Here is a 15758-nt window from a genome sequence, read left to right as displayed (position 1 = left end):
CGAACAGATCCGCCGCCAGTTCACCTCCTCCCGGCATCGATCTTCATCATCGAGCAGCCCTCATCCTCCTCTCCTCAGATCAAAGTTGTGCCGAACAGAGAAGTCAGATCTGGGTTGCTTTGAATCAGATCTGACCCATTTCATTTTGGTTTGAGTCAGGAGGTTTCGTTTTCTCTTGACTCAATATTTTCTATTAATCTCATTTATTTAGCTAGTTGCGTGAGTATATCACCTCTAAACTATTATCTTATGTTCACTGCTTAGAGTATAATTTGTGAGTTGAGAGAAACTAAACATGTGACTATTACAATTTTGATATTGATCTTAAAACTTGTGCAATGATAATTAATCCGGCAATTGAATTGTTTGAGATTGGAATTGTTCATGATTATCGTTGCAAATCTTATTAAAATCCATCTGTTACATTAATCATTTTAAGTTAATTTCCTACCGAATATCATGAATTTTGGCGAAGCGGTGCATTGTTCGAATTAAATCGCTGATTCCGATAGACCCCCTACCCTGTCTCGCATCATTTTTGGTATCTGGTTCTAGGTTAGGATTTTTTTTAGATTAGTTTAATTGAGTCTTTTATTTGATTTATAAAAAAATTACCATTCATTTCACTTAGCTGTTAGTGCATCACATTCATCTCATCTAGTTGTTAGTGCATGCCACTCGCACATGTCTACCAAATCGATTAGAAGAGTCAAGTGACTAGTAAGTCTAGTATGTCAGACAGCACTGATCCCGAACTCCTTAATAAATTCGATGAACTAAAAAGACAAATAGGTGTTATAGCCCAGAGCTTAACAAATTTCCAGAATGAATCCAACAAAAGGTTTGCTAGGCTCGAAGAAGCACGTGCTGCAACTCCGTCGCCACAAGGTCAAGGCTATAGATACTTACCGCAAGGTCATGGTTACGTCATTCATCAAACCCCACCTCAACCAGTGTCTGATCCACCAACCTTTAACGGTAAGCTCGGCCCACAAACTTTCTTGAATTGGTTGAAGAACATGGATCAACACTTTGACTGGTACGCCATGATGGAACCACGAAAAGTCAAATTTGTGACAATGAAACTCACCGGACCAGCCTGCCAATATTGGTCCAAACTCGAAACGTTAAGGTATATTAGAAGTGAGTTACCAATTTTAACTTGGCAAGAAATGACCGACGAACTAAAAAAGGAATACCTTCCACTAGTTAAAATTAATATGTCGCTTATGACAGAATCAAAATCTATTCTTGAGGAAACCATTAATCAAGCTGTAGATTTGATAGAAATTAACTCTGCGAAGGAATTCCAGGATAGTAGAATTGACAAATCATGCATTTCCATTTCTTCTGAAACTACCCCTCTGATCTCAAAGTCCATTGATGTTATTCCTGAAGTTGTTTTTGAAATTGAAACTCCAACTCCTCCTGAACCAACTCCAGTGATTAAAAACGTTGTTGACGTTCTCCACGAAGTCCTCCATGACCAACATGTTCCTGAATTAGTTCCTAAAGCGAATCACCCAGATATCTGTATGGAAGTTGAATACCCAACTGAGCTTAGTAAAACAACTGCCATATTACATGTCAAACCCCAATGCATTGTCCTGATAGTCACTCACACATACACTGATCCATTTTGGGAATATATAGTGATTAGGAATATAAGTTTGAACACGAGTGTTTTCATTCTCTTTCATGTTAAACACACAAAAACACTCCTCCGTCATACATTTGCTTGCATGTTCCTCACTATCATCATTAGGACAGGAAAATTTTTATGCATTTTAACAAAGGAACACCTAATTATTCCATTTGATAGAGGACGTCATGCATGTTAGATACTTCGTTGAGTTTACATCTGCCTTTGATTACATTGTTCGAGTCTGCATTTCATACATAATCATTTGAGTTGACCCACGTCATTTTTTTATTTGCATTGATCATATATTTGGGAATCAGTGATCTAACTTGAATAAATACATTGTTAACTGAAATGAATGATATGGAGTCAGGATATAATTTAAAACTGTTAATGCTGCTATTTTAGATGGTTTGGCCTTGTCCAATATAGTTTATTTATAGCTATTTAAGATTTGACATTATATTTATGAATTTTTCCAACTCTTGAACTAATTAATGGCAACATTTGTAATATTAATTTGGTTATAGTTCTATTCTCAATATTGATTGATTAAGCAGTTCACAAATGTTATTTGCAGTCCACTGATATAAACCTGACCCTAGCCTATTATTTATGAGAGTTCTTTCACTTTACTCCACTTCTATATATTCACACATACAGCAGTAAATTTTAACAATATTTTAGATGGTGAATTTATAATGCAATCTAGCTAATGATTTGAGATGCAGGAAAGTAACTGACGACAGATTAAGATACAGGCAGATTATATTGAAGATTACAAGCTTCTGCAGCTAACTCGATGGAGTCGAGTTTTCTCCCACCCAGGGAGAATGATGAGGACAAGAATGGCATTTCTATATTTGTATTTGAATTTTAATTATTTTAGTTTTTAGTAGTCAATTTCGAATTTTGAATTTTGAATTTCGAATTTTGAATTTTGAATTTTGAATTTTGAATTTAAAATTTTGAATTTTATTGTAGATTTGAATTTCAAATTAGGTTTAGATTTGGTAGTGATTGATTATGAGAGATTTAAGTGATTATGAGAGATTTGTGAGATTTAGGAAATCTTCTAATTCTGTATTTTTTTCTCTTCTATTCAAACGCTCTTGTAATCAAAGTGAATAATTGAAATGAAAAAATGGAAAATTGAAATGAAATTGTGTTAGCTTATTTGGTGCGAAACCATGGGTGTGAAACCCTAAGCCTATACTTTTTCTTCTCTCTCTTTTCTCAGCCGTTAGATCTTCTCTATTCTCCTCCACGTAAAACAACTCAATCTCCAAGCCCTAGTCGACGAGATCTCCCTCTCTCTCGTTCATCTCTCCCATAGACCAAGCTCCACTGCCAGAATCAAAACCCCACCGACAAAACCTCTCCGACAAAACCCCTCATCCTTCCCCTCCATCTGTCGTTTCTCCTTCACCTTTGACCGCTTGCAGAGATCCCTGAGCTCCACCACCCTACGTCAGCCGCCGCTCGGGTCTCGCCTCCCCAACAGCCGTCGCATGTCTCCCTTCACCCAACCATGGTCGTCGCCGGATCCCCTCTGCTCGCAGAGATAACCCAATAGATTTCCCCTTGCTCACCCCTATCATCAGTCCACTATAACCTTCGTCGCTCGTCCACAGCCTTACCCCCGACCGACCGGCGTCCTGCCACACCGCCGACAACCCCGACCGTGTCATCGTTCACCTTTGTCATCGAACAAGCCTGCCACCCGCTCGTGGCCTCACGTCGTTGAACAGATCCGCCGCCAGTTCGCCTCCTCCTGGCATCGATCTTTGTCATCAAGCAGCCCTCATCCTCCTCTCCTAAGATCGAAGTTGTGCCGAACAGAGAAGTCAGATCTGGGGTGCTTTGAATCAGATCCGACCCATTTCATTTTGGTTTGAGTCCGAATGTTTCATTTTCTCTTGACTCAGTATTTTCTATTAATCTCATTTATTTAGCTAATTGCATGAGTATATCACCTCTAAACTATTATCTTATATTCACTGCTTAGAGTATAATTTGTGAGTTGAGAGAAACTAAACATGTGACTGTTGCAATTTTGATATTGATGTTAGAACTTGTGCAATGATAATTAATCCGACAATTGAATTGTTTGAGATTGGAATTATTCATGATTATCGTTGCAAATCTTATTAAAATCCATCTGTCACATTAATCATTTTAAGTTAATTTCCTGCCGAAGATCATGAATTTTAGCGAAACGGTGCATTGTTCGAATTAAATCGCTGATTCCGATAGACCCCCTACCCCGTTTCGCATCACATATCTACCACATAATTGGCACACTCAAAACCTAATTACATCCACCATAAATATTCTATATGTATGGAGATGACCATATCACCATATGTGATTGATTTTTGAAAGATTCAAATGCCCAGGACTATCATACTGACCAATTTCATGCTTAATCGACAGTGAAATTGGCTAGAATATCACATGACATTCAAACCCCAACCGCAATTTTTAATAAGATGCTCAACATATAGGATAAATTCATACTTACAAGTATCAATGGTGAAAAATTTAAATGTCTACACAGCAGTACAACAGTATTGGCCAATTTCATGCTTGAACATCAACAGAGTTGCCTAAAGTCCGACAAGACACTAGAACATTTAGGGTAGATCCTGAACTGTTTCATCACTATTTCATATATAATACATGGTAATTTGGATTTACAGAGAAGGATGCATAAAAGGAAAGCTACCTATGGGTGTCTCTTTGAAAAATCCACAAGCCTTTCTCTAAACACTCGTCTCAAGACCGAGTACCCACTCTCTCCTTTCTCCTTCACAGTTTCCTCAAATGAGGCAATTTGGAGAGTAACATGAAGCTCGGGCAATTTGGAGAGTAACATGTAAACCTCCTACATCATCAAACACAATAACAAATTATAAATTTCAACTTCAAACCCCAACTAAGGAAATGTAAATCTCGTCAATTACAACAAAGCCTGTACCTTTCAGTCATATTCTGGATGCTAGAAGAAATATTAGAAAATGTAGGCGGCGATCCTTTCATTCTAAGCAATTGGATCGAGCTCTCCATGGAATTAAAAAACTCCGCCAACATCTCACACCTAAAGACCCGATAAATCTAAACAGCATAAAGCCTAAATCCTAAAATGTACAAAATTTCCCTTAGAATTGACTAAAAAAGCTTACTTTTCCGGCAACTTGATGGGGGTTTTAGCCCTCAAGGGCTTACGAACTTCTGTCGCTAACTGTTCGGTATCGGATCCCACAAGATCCGATTGATCCGAGGACTGTCTGGTGTTTCTATGGAGTCCTTGAGCGATCTGCTTAACTTCTTTGATCGATAAGGCCATTCTCCGATTGCGGGTTCGAGGGGCACCATGGATCGGCTTCTCCGGCATCGAGATCTGATCGGAGGCGGAAGTCGAGGGTTTTGATTTGATCGGAGATGCGAGAGGGATTGAGGGTTTGCCATCGTTAGTCCTCTTGCTCTTGGATTTGGGTCTAGACTCCATTTTTTTAACCTATCTTTTCCACCAATTTTTTGGTATGAAGAGAATGTAAGAGGAGGGGATCAGGGTGGTGGGGGATGAATGATGGGGTATAAAAAGGGGTATCGAGGGCAAGGGTTCGTTATGGTGGGAAATGATTTTGGCGGGAACACTGAGCTGCCGGCTGGCGTCGTTGTTTCCCAAAATAATGAGACCAATGAAGCAACTCTGAAATCTCACCTGAACGTGATCCGGTCTGACTGCTACCGGACCGGCACTCCGTATTTTGTTATTTACACCCATATTTCAACTACTAGTTGAGATGCACGTATAATGCACGTGGTTGAATATCATAATTATTTAAATTGATAGAAATAAAAAAAATAAAAAAATAAAATAAAGTTTTTTGTGACATTGATCATCAACTCAATAATCTCTCTCACAAATAAAATATTATCATTGTTTCCTTCCGACCAAGATCGTAGCCACATGATCTACTATTTATGAGTTATAAATATATTAATCTAGTATAATATCTCTATTTATTATTATCCTGAAGTCTTCAAAAGATGTATGATCGCAAAGGAATTTTACATATGAATTTACTTGCAATATGTCCATTAAACTTTTAGTTGTGATTTGACTCATATTTATGTTAATTTTTAGTTGTGGTTTTAATCATATTTATATTATCTAATATTCTCATTTAATTTTATATCTCATTCTATGTATCATAGAAGTAAAATTGAGAGTTTGAAGAATTATTTTATTATAAAATTAGAGAAGGGAGATTATAATATACTTCGTTATGTGCTCTAAATATAAAAATTTATTTTTCTTTAATGCAAGACCCCTATCAAATCTTACCTCAAATTAACAACTAATTTATAAACCATACATGAGCAGTGCAAATAGCTATGGAAAGTAAGGTATATATCTTTATGGAAAATTTAATAGTGAGTGACCAACTAAAATCATCCATAAATAATAATTATTTTAGTTACTAATTTGATATGCATAACTATGTGATAAATCTCAAGCAATAAATAAGAATTGAGATTGTATTATCTTATAGGTAAATAAATAAATGTTATTAGAGCTTCTCTTTATATTAAATTTAAAAGTAATAATTTTAATTATTAAGTGCCAAATATTAGCTCATGTGTGAAAGTCAAGTAATCTATGGTCTATATACATATATCGTCAATCAATCTAACGTATTAAAATTATGATGACCACAGTCAAAATTATATGGTGGGTTCATATTAAATATAATTTTTACAAAATAGTATATAAAAGTCAAAATCTTTTTAACCACTATATATATTGTCTGAATTTTTTTGTATATATAAACTATACTGTCTAGGAATAGTAACATGCATACTTAACTATGGTCTAATAATCTTAAGAATAACTTAGTCTTTAATATCAGTATTAATTGACGTATCTATGCATTACATTAAAAACACAATAAAAATTTAGTAAACTACAAAATAAATACCCTCAAAAGTTTTAAAAATTATAAAAAAAATGCCCTAAAATTTTGTAATTTACAAATACACAAAACTATTAAACATTACATTAAAATCAAGGAATTACAAAAAATCATTGAAAAATTTCAAACTTTGGAGGGGTAATTTGCAATGTACTAAACTTTAAGGGGTTTTTTTTATAAATTTTAATTTAATAGATTTTTAATTAGTTTTTTTCTTTTCAAAAAAATTATGGATAATATTGACCATGAAAAGTTTTTCCTAAACCTATACCTTTAAAGGGTGTGTGATATTTTAAAAAAAAAATAATTTTCTAGGGGTTGATACTAATTTTGCATAATCATTTTAGTGTCTATAGGTTAGAAATTCTCATGATGTTTTTTTATAAATTATGAATTTAGAGGCTTTTGTAATTTTTTTAAACTTATAGGTATTTTTTATAAATTATAAATTGTTTATACACTATTTATAATTCATATACTTTTCAATTTACTAATATGTTTGAAATTCTCAGGGTGTCATTTTTTTTAAATATAAAATTTAAGGGTTTGTTTATAATGTTTAAAACTGTAAGGGTGCTTTCCATAAATTATAAATTATGTATGGATATTTATAAATCCTATAGTTTCAATGTACTATTAAGTTAGAAATTATCAGGATTTTTGTAAATTTTACAATTTTGAGGGTTTTATTTTGTAATTTGTAAAAGGTTCAGAGTATTTATTGTAAACTCCATAAAATTTTGGGGGTTGTTTGCATATTTTTAGGTTTCTAGTGTGTTTATAGGTTTAAAATTTTTAAGGTGTTTTTTATAAATTTTGAATTTTTAGGGATGTTTTTGTAATATTCAAAACTTATAAGATATTTGCTCCAAAGTCAAAAAACTTTCACTTTGTAGCTAGCATATGTTTTTCACATTTCTCACTGAATTGAAATAAGTAAAATTTATAATTTTTAAGATGTTTTAATAAGATTTGGATTTGTAGGGGTGTTTTTACAATTTAAAAAACTTAGAAAATATTTTTTTACAAGTCCAAAAACTTTTAGGTGCTAGCTAGCATATATTTTTAGATTTTTCTGTGAACTGAAATAAGTAAATGATTTGAATTATATAAAACATATCTATTTTATCCAATAACATGTTAAATCCTATTATGGATATGATAAATCATTTAGTTACCAATTCAAAAAAGATAGGATAATTAAAATAGATTAGGATAAGAATATAATATTTTAAAAAATTAAGGGTAATATTGACCATAGAAAGATTTTCCCGAACTCGTACTTTTAAAGGGTACTAGTTTTTACACACGTGCAATGCACGTGATTTAATACCATGATTAAGTATTTTTGACAATTTGTGCTCATTTTTTTCTTTAAACTCTTACATCCCAATTATTTTTTATGTTTGTTTAAATGGGATACACCCTATTTAAATTTTCATGTTGATATTTGAACTGACAAAAAACAAATATAATTTAAAAATAATTTAAATTTTCATATTATCTTTGACCGATATGAAACTAAGCTTTATTTGAGAAAGTATAGCATTGCAAAGTGAAAATATTAAAATAATGTTATACAAGGAAGGTGAATATTTAAAACCAATATGGCAAAATGATTGATTTAAAGTATGTTAAAACGATGCAAAAGAGAATATGAAGTTTATTCATAATCATTGATAGACTTCATAAAAAAATATAAATTAAAGATTAATGCTAACTCTAGTATACTTTTATATGATAAAAACATCCACATAACAATATAAAAGTACTGAAATTTTTTTTATGAAACTCCCTTCTAAAGATTCCTAATTTCACTCAAAATAATTAAACTATTCTATAAAATATTCAGAAAATATTATTTTTTATTTCTTTTATTTTATTTTTTATTGAGTTAAGATCAATCATTCTTTAGGTTTATCATTTATCATTTCTTGGGCAATTCTAGAGTATTGTCTTCATCATCTACATCAATTATGACATCAGGCTAATTTTGTATTTTTTATGCTACTATCTTTCCTGGGTTCGTTAATTTTTTATCATCTCATTTAACTTTACAAAGAAGTCAAATGTACTTATGATGTTCAACACAAACTGCTCAAAATATAGACTTTGATTTTTTTTTCTATTTCAATAAGAATAAATATGAATTTCATATATATATATATATATAAAATTCTTTGTGTTCCTAATTTATTACTTAAATAAATTAGAAGCTATCTCTTTATTTTCCTCTAAAATGAATTCTTCTGATATGCATCAAATAAGAATTTTAGTTATTTCAATAATATTACCTTTGCCCTATCCCTGTCATTTTCCATAAAGATCTAAACTAAATACCTGCATATTCATTACCAATTTCTCTTAGATTATAATATTAATATTTAATTTGAAGAATACAGTATGGAATTTATGAATACTTACTAATTTTTCTTATGTCTTCCATGGAGATTTTTTCTTTGATTAGGATAAAGTTATTAAATTATTTTTTAATGTAACTCATTCAGTGCTTCATTAATAGATATGTCTTATGTTAATGCCAATTCAAGTGATTCATTGACGTTTTCTGAATTTTAGATTTATTTCCATCACTTTCCCATTTGCAATGGAAATAACTCAATTCTTTTAAAGTTATCTCTAAATATTCTAATAGTTTCTCCATATGTAATTCCTTGTATTCTTTTACCCTATAAATATTATTAACGTCAAAGATTAAAGTTTCTAAATTAAAATCAATTAATGCTAAGGTATAATATTATAGTGTTTTATCATTTCTATGGATTTAAACATCTATCAATTAATGTTACGAATGTATTTTGGCTACCCCAACTTATTACTAAAATTATATGAAATTACTTTAATTTATATAGTGCCGATAATTTTTAATCTATAATATTTTTAAAAATTTTATCCATTAACCGGATGTTTTTAATCAATTCTTATTGTTTTTGTTTACCAGTATCAACTTAGACTATTCTTAGATGCTGAAAATGGATAGTAAATCCCTAAATTAGAAATTTTAATATATATATATATGAAAAATACCAAACAATTACACTTTTCTTTGCCAAGTTTTAAAATTTTAGCCCATTTTTGTGGTTTTGAACTTTGAGGGTGTGATTTGTAATTTTTAAAATTTTGAAAGAGTTTTTAAAAAAATTTCTTTTAAGTTTGGTATTGTAAATTCTATGTTTCATGTGTTGGTGGTAATTTTTAAATGTTAGTATATTTCTTGTAACTCAAAAATTTTGAGGGTGTCTTTTATAATTATTAAAACTATAAATTAATTTTGAAAAATATTAAATTTTAGCGGTCTACCAATAGACGAATTTGATGTGTGCTAGTTAAAAATTTTGAAAATTTAGAGTTTTTTTTATAATTTTTAAATTTTGAAATAGTTTTTTAAAAATTTTGAGGTTAATTTCGGTAAATTTTAATTTTTTTAGGTGTCTAAGGGTAATATCTTGAATTCATCTTATGTTATTTACAAATTTTAGAATTTTAGGGTAGCTTTTTATAATTTGAACTTTTGAAGGTGTTTCTATAATTTTTGAGATATTGAGGGTTTTAATTAAAAAATTTAAATTTAAATATTAAAAATTTTAGGTGTATCATGGTAATCTCTTGAATTCATCTGTGTTGTTTGTAAGTTTAAAATTTTTAGAATTTTAATGTGCTTGTCTGTAATTTAAACTTTTGAGGATGTTTCTATAATTTTTGAGACATTGAAGTGTTAACTGTAAATTTTAAATTCTTTGCAAACTGATGTTAATTTTTTAATTTCATGTTTTTCATTTTAAGTTTTGAGACATTGGGATGATTTTTATAATTTTGAACTTTTCAGGATCTTTTCTGTAATTTTAAAACTTTTTATGGGTTTTTTGTAATACTTCATGTATTATAATATGTTATCTACTTGTAATTTCTTTATCTTAACAAACTAATATCATTTTTATGTTTTATATATTTTATTAATATTAGTTTTTTAAATTGTTAAGCTAAACGTGGTTCACATAGGATTATGATAATATATGATTATGATTAGGATAGATGAAGATATAAATAAAATATTCAAAATAGTGAAGGGAAATATTGACCATTGAAAATTAGAATTTGATTATAGATAAGATAGTTCAAACTATAAAGGGATATATTTGTCTAAAAAAGATTTTCTGAACTCGTGTTTTTAAAGGGAGTATGATGATATGATAAGCTCAAGATTTGTTTTCTCCTTTTTCTTTTTTTAGTGGAAAGCTCTATGCACAAGATAATTGATATCAATAATGATTTACTTAGTTTGTTTTGTAGCATATTGATTTTTCAAGTATCTCTGTTCAACTAAACTGTATTTTCTTCTCGTATTCATTTGTTAGGACATGTGGATTGATTAACTTGGTTTTTGTTGCTGGATTTTCTAGAGATGGATGTTTCAAATAATTTTTTTCCCCAAATGTCATATGTATGCTTAATCGGCTTCTTTCATGAATCGTTAATTTCAGAAAATTTTGAAGATAAATGGCTCTGAATTTTTTCTCTCTTACAATATAAAAGTAGTGTAGTAATAGTATCGTAGCAATAAGGTAGCTCGTCACTTAAAGTACCATCAATTTTTGTGTAAGTGGTTATATTTTTTTCTAATCAAAAATTGAAGTCACTTTCAGAATACCCACTTTACTCGACCCATCACAACCACCTAGGTTTAGAGGTTAACATAGAACCCCCTTTAAATTTATATTTTTTTCATAAAAGCCTCCTAATGGCGTTAAGTGCAATTCTTTTAGGGATAGATAAAATTAAATAAGGCATACTTTTGATAAAAATTGTGTTCAATGTCTTTAGAGTGGTTTTCTAAAAATGTCAAAAGTTGAAATGAGTTTCTCATAATGCTAAACTAAGGGCCCCTTTGGATAATGGAAGTATTGGAAGTAAGAAGTAGGTTACAAAAGTAACTTTCAAAACTATGAATTATAGGAAGTAGTGAAAATAGCATTTTTTGCTTGTTTTACATATTTTTAGAAGTAATAGAAGTAGAACTTCTTCCCCTTCATTTATTTTTTTTTTGGATAATATTTGAAAATATTACTACAAATTAATTAATACATGTTGCTTCTGTTTTATTCTTGTTTGTGTTGTCATTGAAATAGAGGATGTAGTTGATATGCACACCTTAGTGAGCCTACCTCCTCTCTCACCCTTAACTTATAGGCTGTTCATATTGTTTGAATATTATTATACTAAAAAATACAAAGAAAATTATCATTATACAATTTATTTGAAGAGTTTCTACATCTCTTTGTGAGTTCAATCAGGAAAAATCATCACATAGTTGATAAGTATGGTCTGAAATAAACCAACATTGTGGATGCAATTTTAACTCTAATACAAATGACATAAGCACATTATGTCTATCATTGAAGAATTCTAATATAATAGATACTAACATCAAAACTTCAACTATTATTTTTTTGGATATTTTTTTGGCAAATAAACAAAATATTCATTACCATTTTACAAAGAAAGTACAGGACAAAAAATCCACAATTGCTTTAGCACTTCTACTCTACTTCATATACAACCTTCTATTATTCTTTTCCTCACATACACAATGTATCGCAGCCATAAGGGTATCACTAACGAATCTTCTTCCTGTAATTTTTTTCGTTCAATTATTAACACATCTAATTCATGTCATGGAGTCTATTACAACTTCTAGTTCTAAAAACTAAACCGCTCCATAATTGTATTACATCCTAGTAGTAAAAGCACATGAAAATAAACTAGCTCGCATGATTCTCTAGCAAAAAATCACAAAATATACAGATATTAGTACTAGCGATTATCATTGCGCAAAGCGTATCCATAATTAATAGCATTTAGTGAAACATATAGCAATTAGTACTGGTAATTTCTCATGGCGCAAAGCGTATTCGTAATTAATAGCAAGTCAAAAAATGTAGTTGTGTTTAGACAAAGACAGAGAACTCCACACAACCTTTTACCAAGTAACTACAGTAGAATGAGAACAAAGATCTATGCAAGCTTTAGCAAATGAAAACTTACAATACAGTCCAAATCACCAACTTGGATTTTCTTGCAGCAATAGTCCACCACCTCCTAATAACCATATCTATAGCCTTCACAAATTTGCCTCCACATTCAATACTTATCCAATTTACCTAAAACAATTTTTTTGACTTTGAATCAATGCTACAGAAATGACTTCGATAAACCAACAATTAGGCACCAAAAAGAGAAAAGAGAAGAAAAAAGAAAAAAAGAAAAAGAAAAAAGCAATAACATCCACGAAAAAATATATTGAGCTGAGAAAAAGAAAGTGCTATTAAAAATTAGCTGAAATAAATAAAAATCATGTCTTATTACAAGCTCAATTCATATCAAAGTCCAACACACCTAATTGAAAATAAACTAGTATCGTTTAAAATAAAATAATAAAGTACAATCTCTAAGAAGACTATCCATACTAGAAAAATAGTTTAAATTGAGAACCATTTATTAAGGGGTGCTATCTATGTTTCTGAAACTAGTAGTTCCTCTCTAAGGGTTGTCCGAAGTTGGCCGCCTACATATCCTCTCCAACGCGTTAAGAATCTTCTTTCTTTGTATTGGTTCGGGTAATACCATAAAAGCCTTCGTTTCAACTTCGTTCTTGTAGTATTCATCAAAAACCAGTTCAAGATTATCTATGGAAATATCTTGAAAACAAAAAAACTTATCTGCAAGAACCTCAACCCAAGTTCGCTCCTTCAAACCAACAATAGCAGTGGCTACCTTTCCCATTTCCTCCGCAAGTTTCTCACCAATAATTATTTGGGAGTCCTCCCTTTTCTTCTTCTTTACTAGACGAGACGATTTACCACTTACAATTCCTGGCTTGATAAAAATGCTCAAAGACTCCACTCCGTTGAATTGTGATGCACGAACTCCATCCATACCAGGACTATCTACGAGATCATCTTTATCAATATTGATAGTTGGAATCTCTTTATCAATGTTAGGGTCATAAATTGTCTCTCTGAATTCTCCAGTAGCATGATCCACCCCACAAATAATGTGAAGCTCTTCATATCTTTGAATTGGACAATTCAAATAAGGCTTGTATTTTAGATGTCTTTGTTTATAAGAAAAATAGAGATATTTAATGTGATATATCAAAAAGAAAATTTTGAATTAACTTGGTGGACAAAATTAAGATATTAATATACTTGGATAAGCTCAGCATATGTCATGGTATCAAGTGTAATCATCTTACTCTCTTCATCCCATCCGGCTCTAATAAGTTTTTTTTTTTTTGCTTCACAAATAAGTTTCCACTTATCTTTGAGGGTTCGTAAGTGGTTCTCCACATTGTATGTAGTATAATTTTCTCTAAAGATAGAATTCACATGCTCAACAGCCTTTTTGAAAGCAGGAGCTTTAAATGTCTTATGCACTTTATAACCATTATTAGCAAGTTCCACCAACCAAGAAATTAATGCCTCAATATGTGGAGGTTTTTATTTTTTGTTACTAGTTCCCTTTAAGAGTTTCTTTGTTCCCGATTGACTTTTGTTTCTTCCCTTCATTCTTATGTTTTCCATCTTTTGAAGGAGAATCAACCTCAATACTTGAAATTGAATTTTATGAAGCATTATTCTGGGAGCTTTATGATCGTATGATTTGTTAGCTCAAATTTATGGGTGGGAACCCAACAGGAGTTCCACCAACATTGGCATTCATGAATTGTTGATTAGGCGAATCTCCAAGACGATAAAAAACATAGGGTTTTCCAAGAGCATGTACTCCTTGAGAACGAGAGTAGTGTGGCGATTGTTGATCTAGTGTTGAAGTGACTTGAAAGTTTCCAGTCCTGTTACCCCCGTATGCACAGTTTCCTATATTGTCCCTCGTCCTGTGTTATTGTAAATATTCATAGAGACAACCAGAATAAGTTTATATTATGACAATTAGAAAGCAAAACTATAAAATTAGACATAAATATATTGAAGCTCATCATAAAAAAGAATATATTAATAAAAAATGTCAAAGATACACAAAATTTGGTTTTCAGTAAGCTTGGTAATAGGATAAACAAAAAAAAAACAAACTTGTTCACTTAATGATCCAACATATATTGGTGATATCAATTAAAACAATACAAAACACAAAAACTAATCAGCTAATCCAATTTCTACCTCATTTCCTTCCTTATGTCGAGCGCAATATTCTATCCACATAGACTTTGCTATTTCATCTCTTCTTTTACCAAATAGCTTGTACTTCTTTTTGTTCCCTTTTGCTTAAATTGAGCATGCTAACCTCAGATTCTTCATTAGCAAATTCACTCTCTCTTTAATCAAAGACTACATCTTTTGTTATGTAATGATCATCTGGATCAACTATCATTATGTTGTTATGTAGAATGCAGCATGCAATAACAGTCTTGACCTGTGTTTGAAATGGAAAATTAGGCCTACATGTTAGAATTTTGAAACGATTTTTCAAAATTGCAAATACGCTCTCTATCTTTGATAGAAGTGATGAGTGACGAAGATTAAAAAGCTTGCGATGGTTCAATAGTTCTCTACCGTCTTGCTCTTTAAGATGGTAGCATATGCCACGATAAGGTGCAATAAAACTAGGCATTGTTGTATATCCAATATCGCGGAGATAATATTTATATACAATATTAACATGAAATCAAATTATTAACAAATATTATTTTAAACTAATAAAATAGTTTATAATTTAGTTTACATTTTATTACCTTTTATCAAACGCAATCCCTTTGGCAGAGGCATAGACAATGTATCCCTCAAAACTATAAAGTCATTAGCGAACCCTTCTCATTCTGCCATGACATAACAAAATAGTTTATTAGGTGTAACAACTGCAATCACATTTTGTGTGAGACCATCTTTGTGACCACGAAATCGAGCCACATCTAGAAGAAGACTAAGAATATGAAGAAGACAACAACCTAGACCCGCCACCAAACCCAGCAAAATTCTGATTTATTTCTACATAAACCAAAAAAAAACCCTAAAAGTTTTCGACTATTATGTCTCAAAGGAACCACGACTAAAATACCAAGCTAGTGTATATCTTAACATAAATTCAAGAGAACAAATACAAAA

At 31.0% G+C, this 15758-nt stretch overlaps 1 protein-coding gene across 2 annotated transcripts in view; it reads right to left on the bottom strand.

Annotated features, from left to right (window-relative positions):
* LOC109842137 (CDT1-like protein a, chloroplastic) overlaps window positions 1-5203 on the bottom strand; it is a 7255-nt gene extending 2052 nt beyond the window's left edge. The window contains exons 1-3 of one of the 2 annotated variants that reach the window (XR_002247299.1): window positions 4828-5203; window positions 4623-4742; window positions 4371-4529 (exon numbers count right to left, since the gene is read on the bottom strand). Coding sequence is in view for 1 of the 2 variants with exons in the window: in XM_020411047.1 (XP_020266636.1) it covers window positions 4454-4529; window positions 4623-4742; window positions 4828-5153 (522 nt within the window). In the remaining variant the exon portion in view is untranslated. Of the gene's footprint in view, window positions 1-4119; window positions 4530-4622; window positions 4743-4827 lie in introns of those variants that run through there. The other variant, XM_020411047.1, reaches the window with a different exon arrangement.

Source organism: Asparagus officinalis, chromosome 1, assembly GCF_001876935.1.
Source record: "Asparagus officinalis chromosome 1, Aspof.V1, whole genome shotgun sequence".
NCBI lineage: Eukaryota > Viridiplantae > Streptophyta > Magnoliopsida > Asparagales > Asparagaceae > Asparagus > Asparagus officinalis.
Note: the sequence above shows the minus strand (reverse complement) of the source record. Positions and strands in the feature narration are given on the sequence as shown.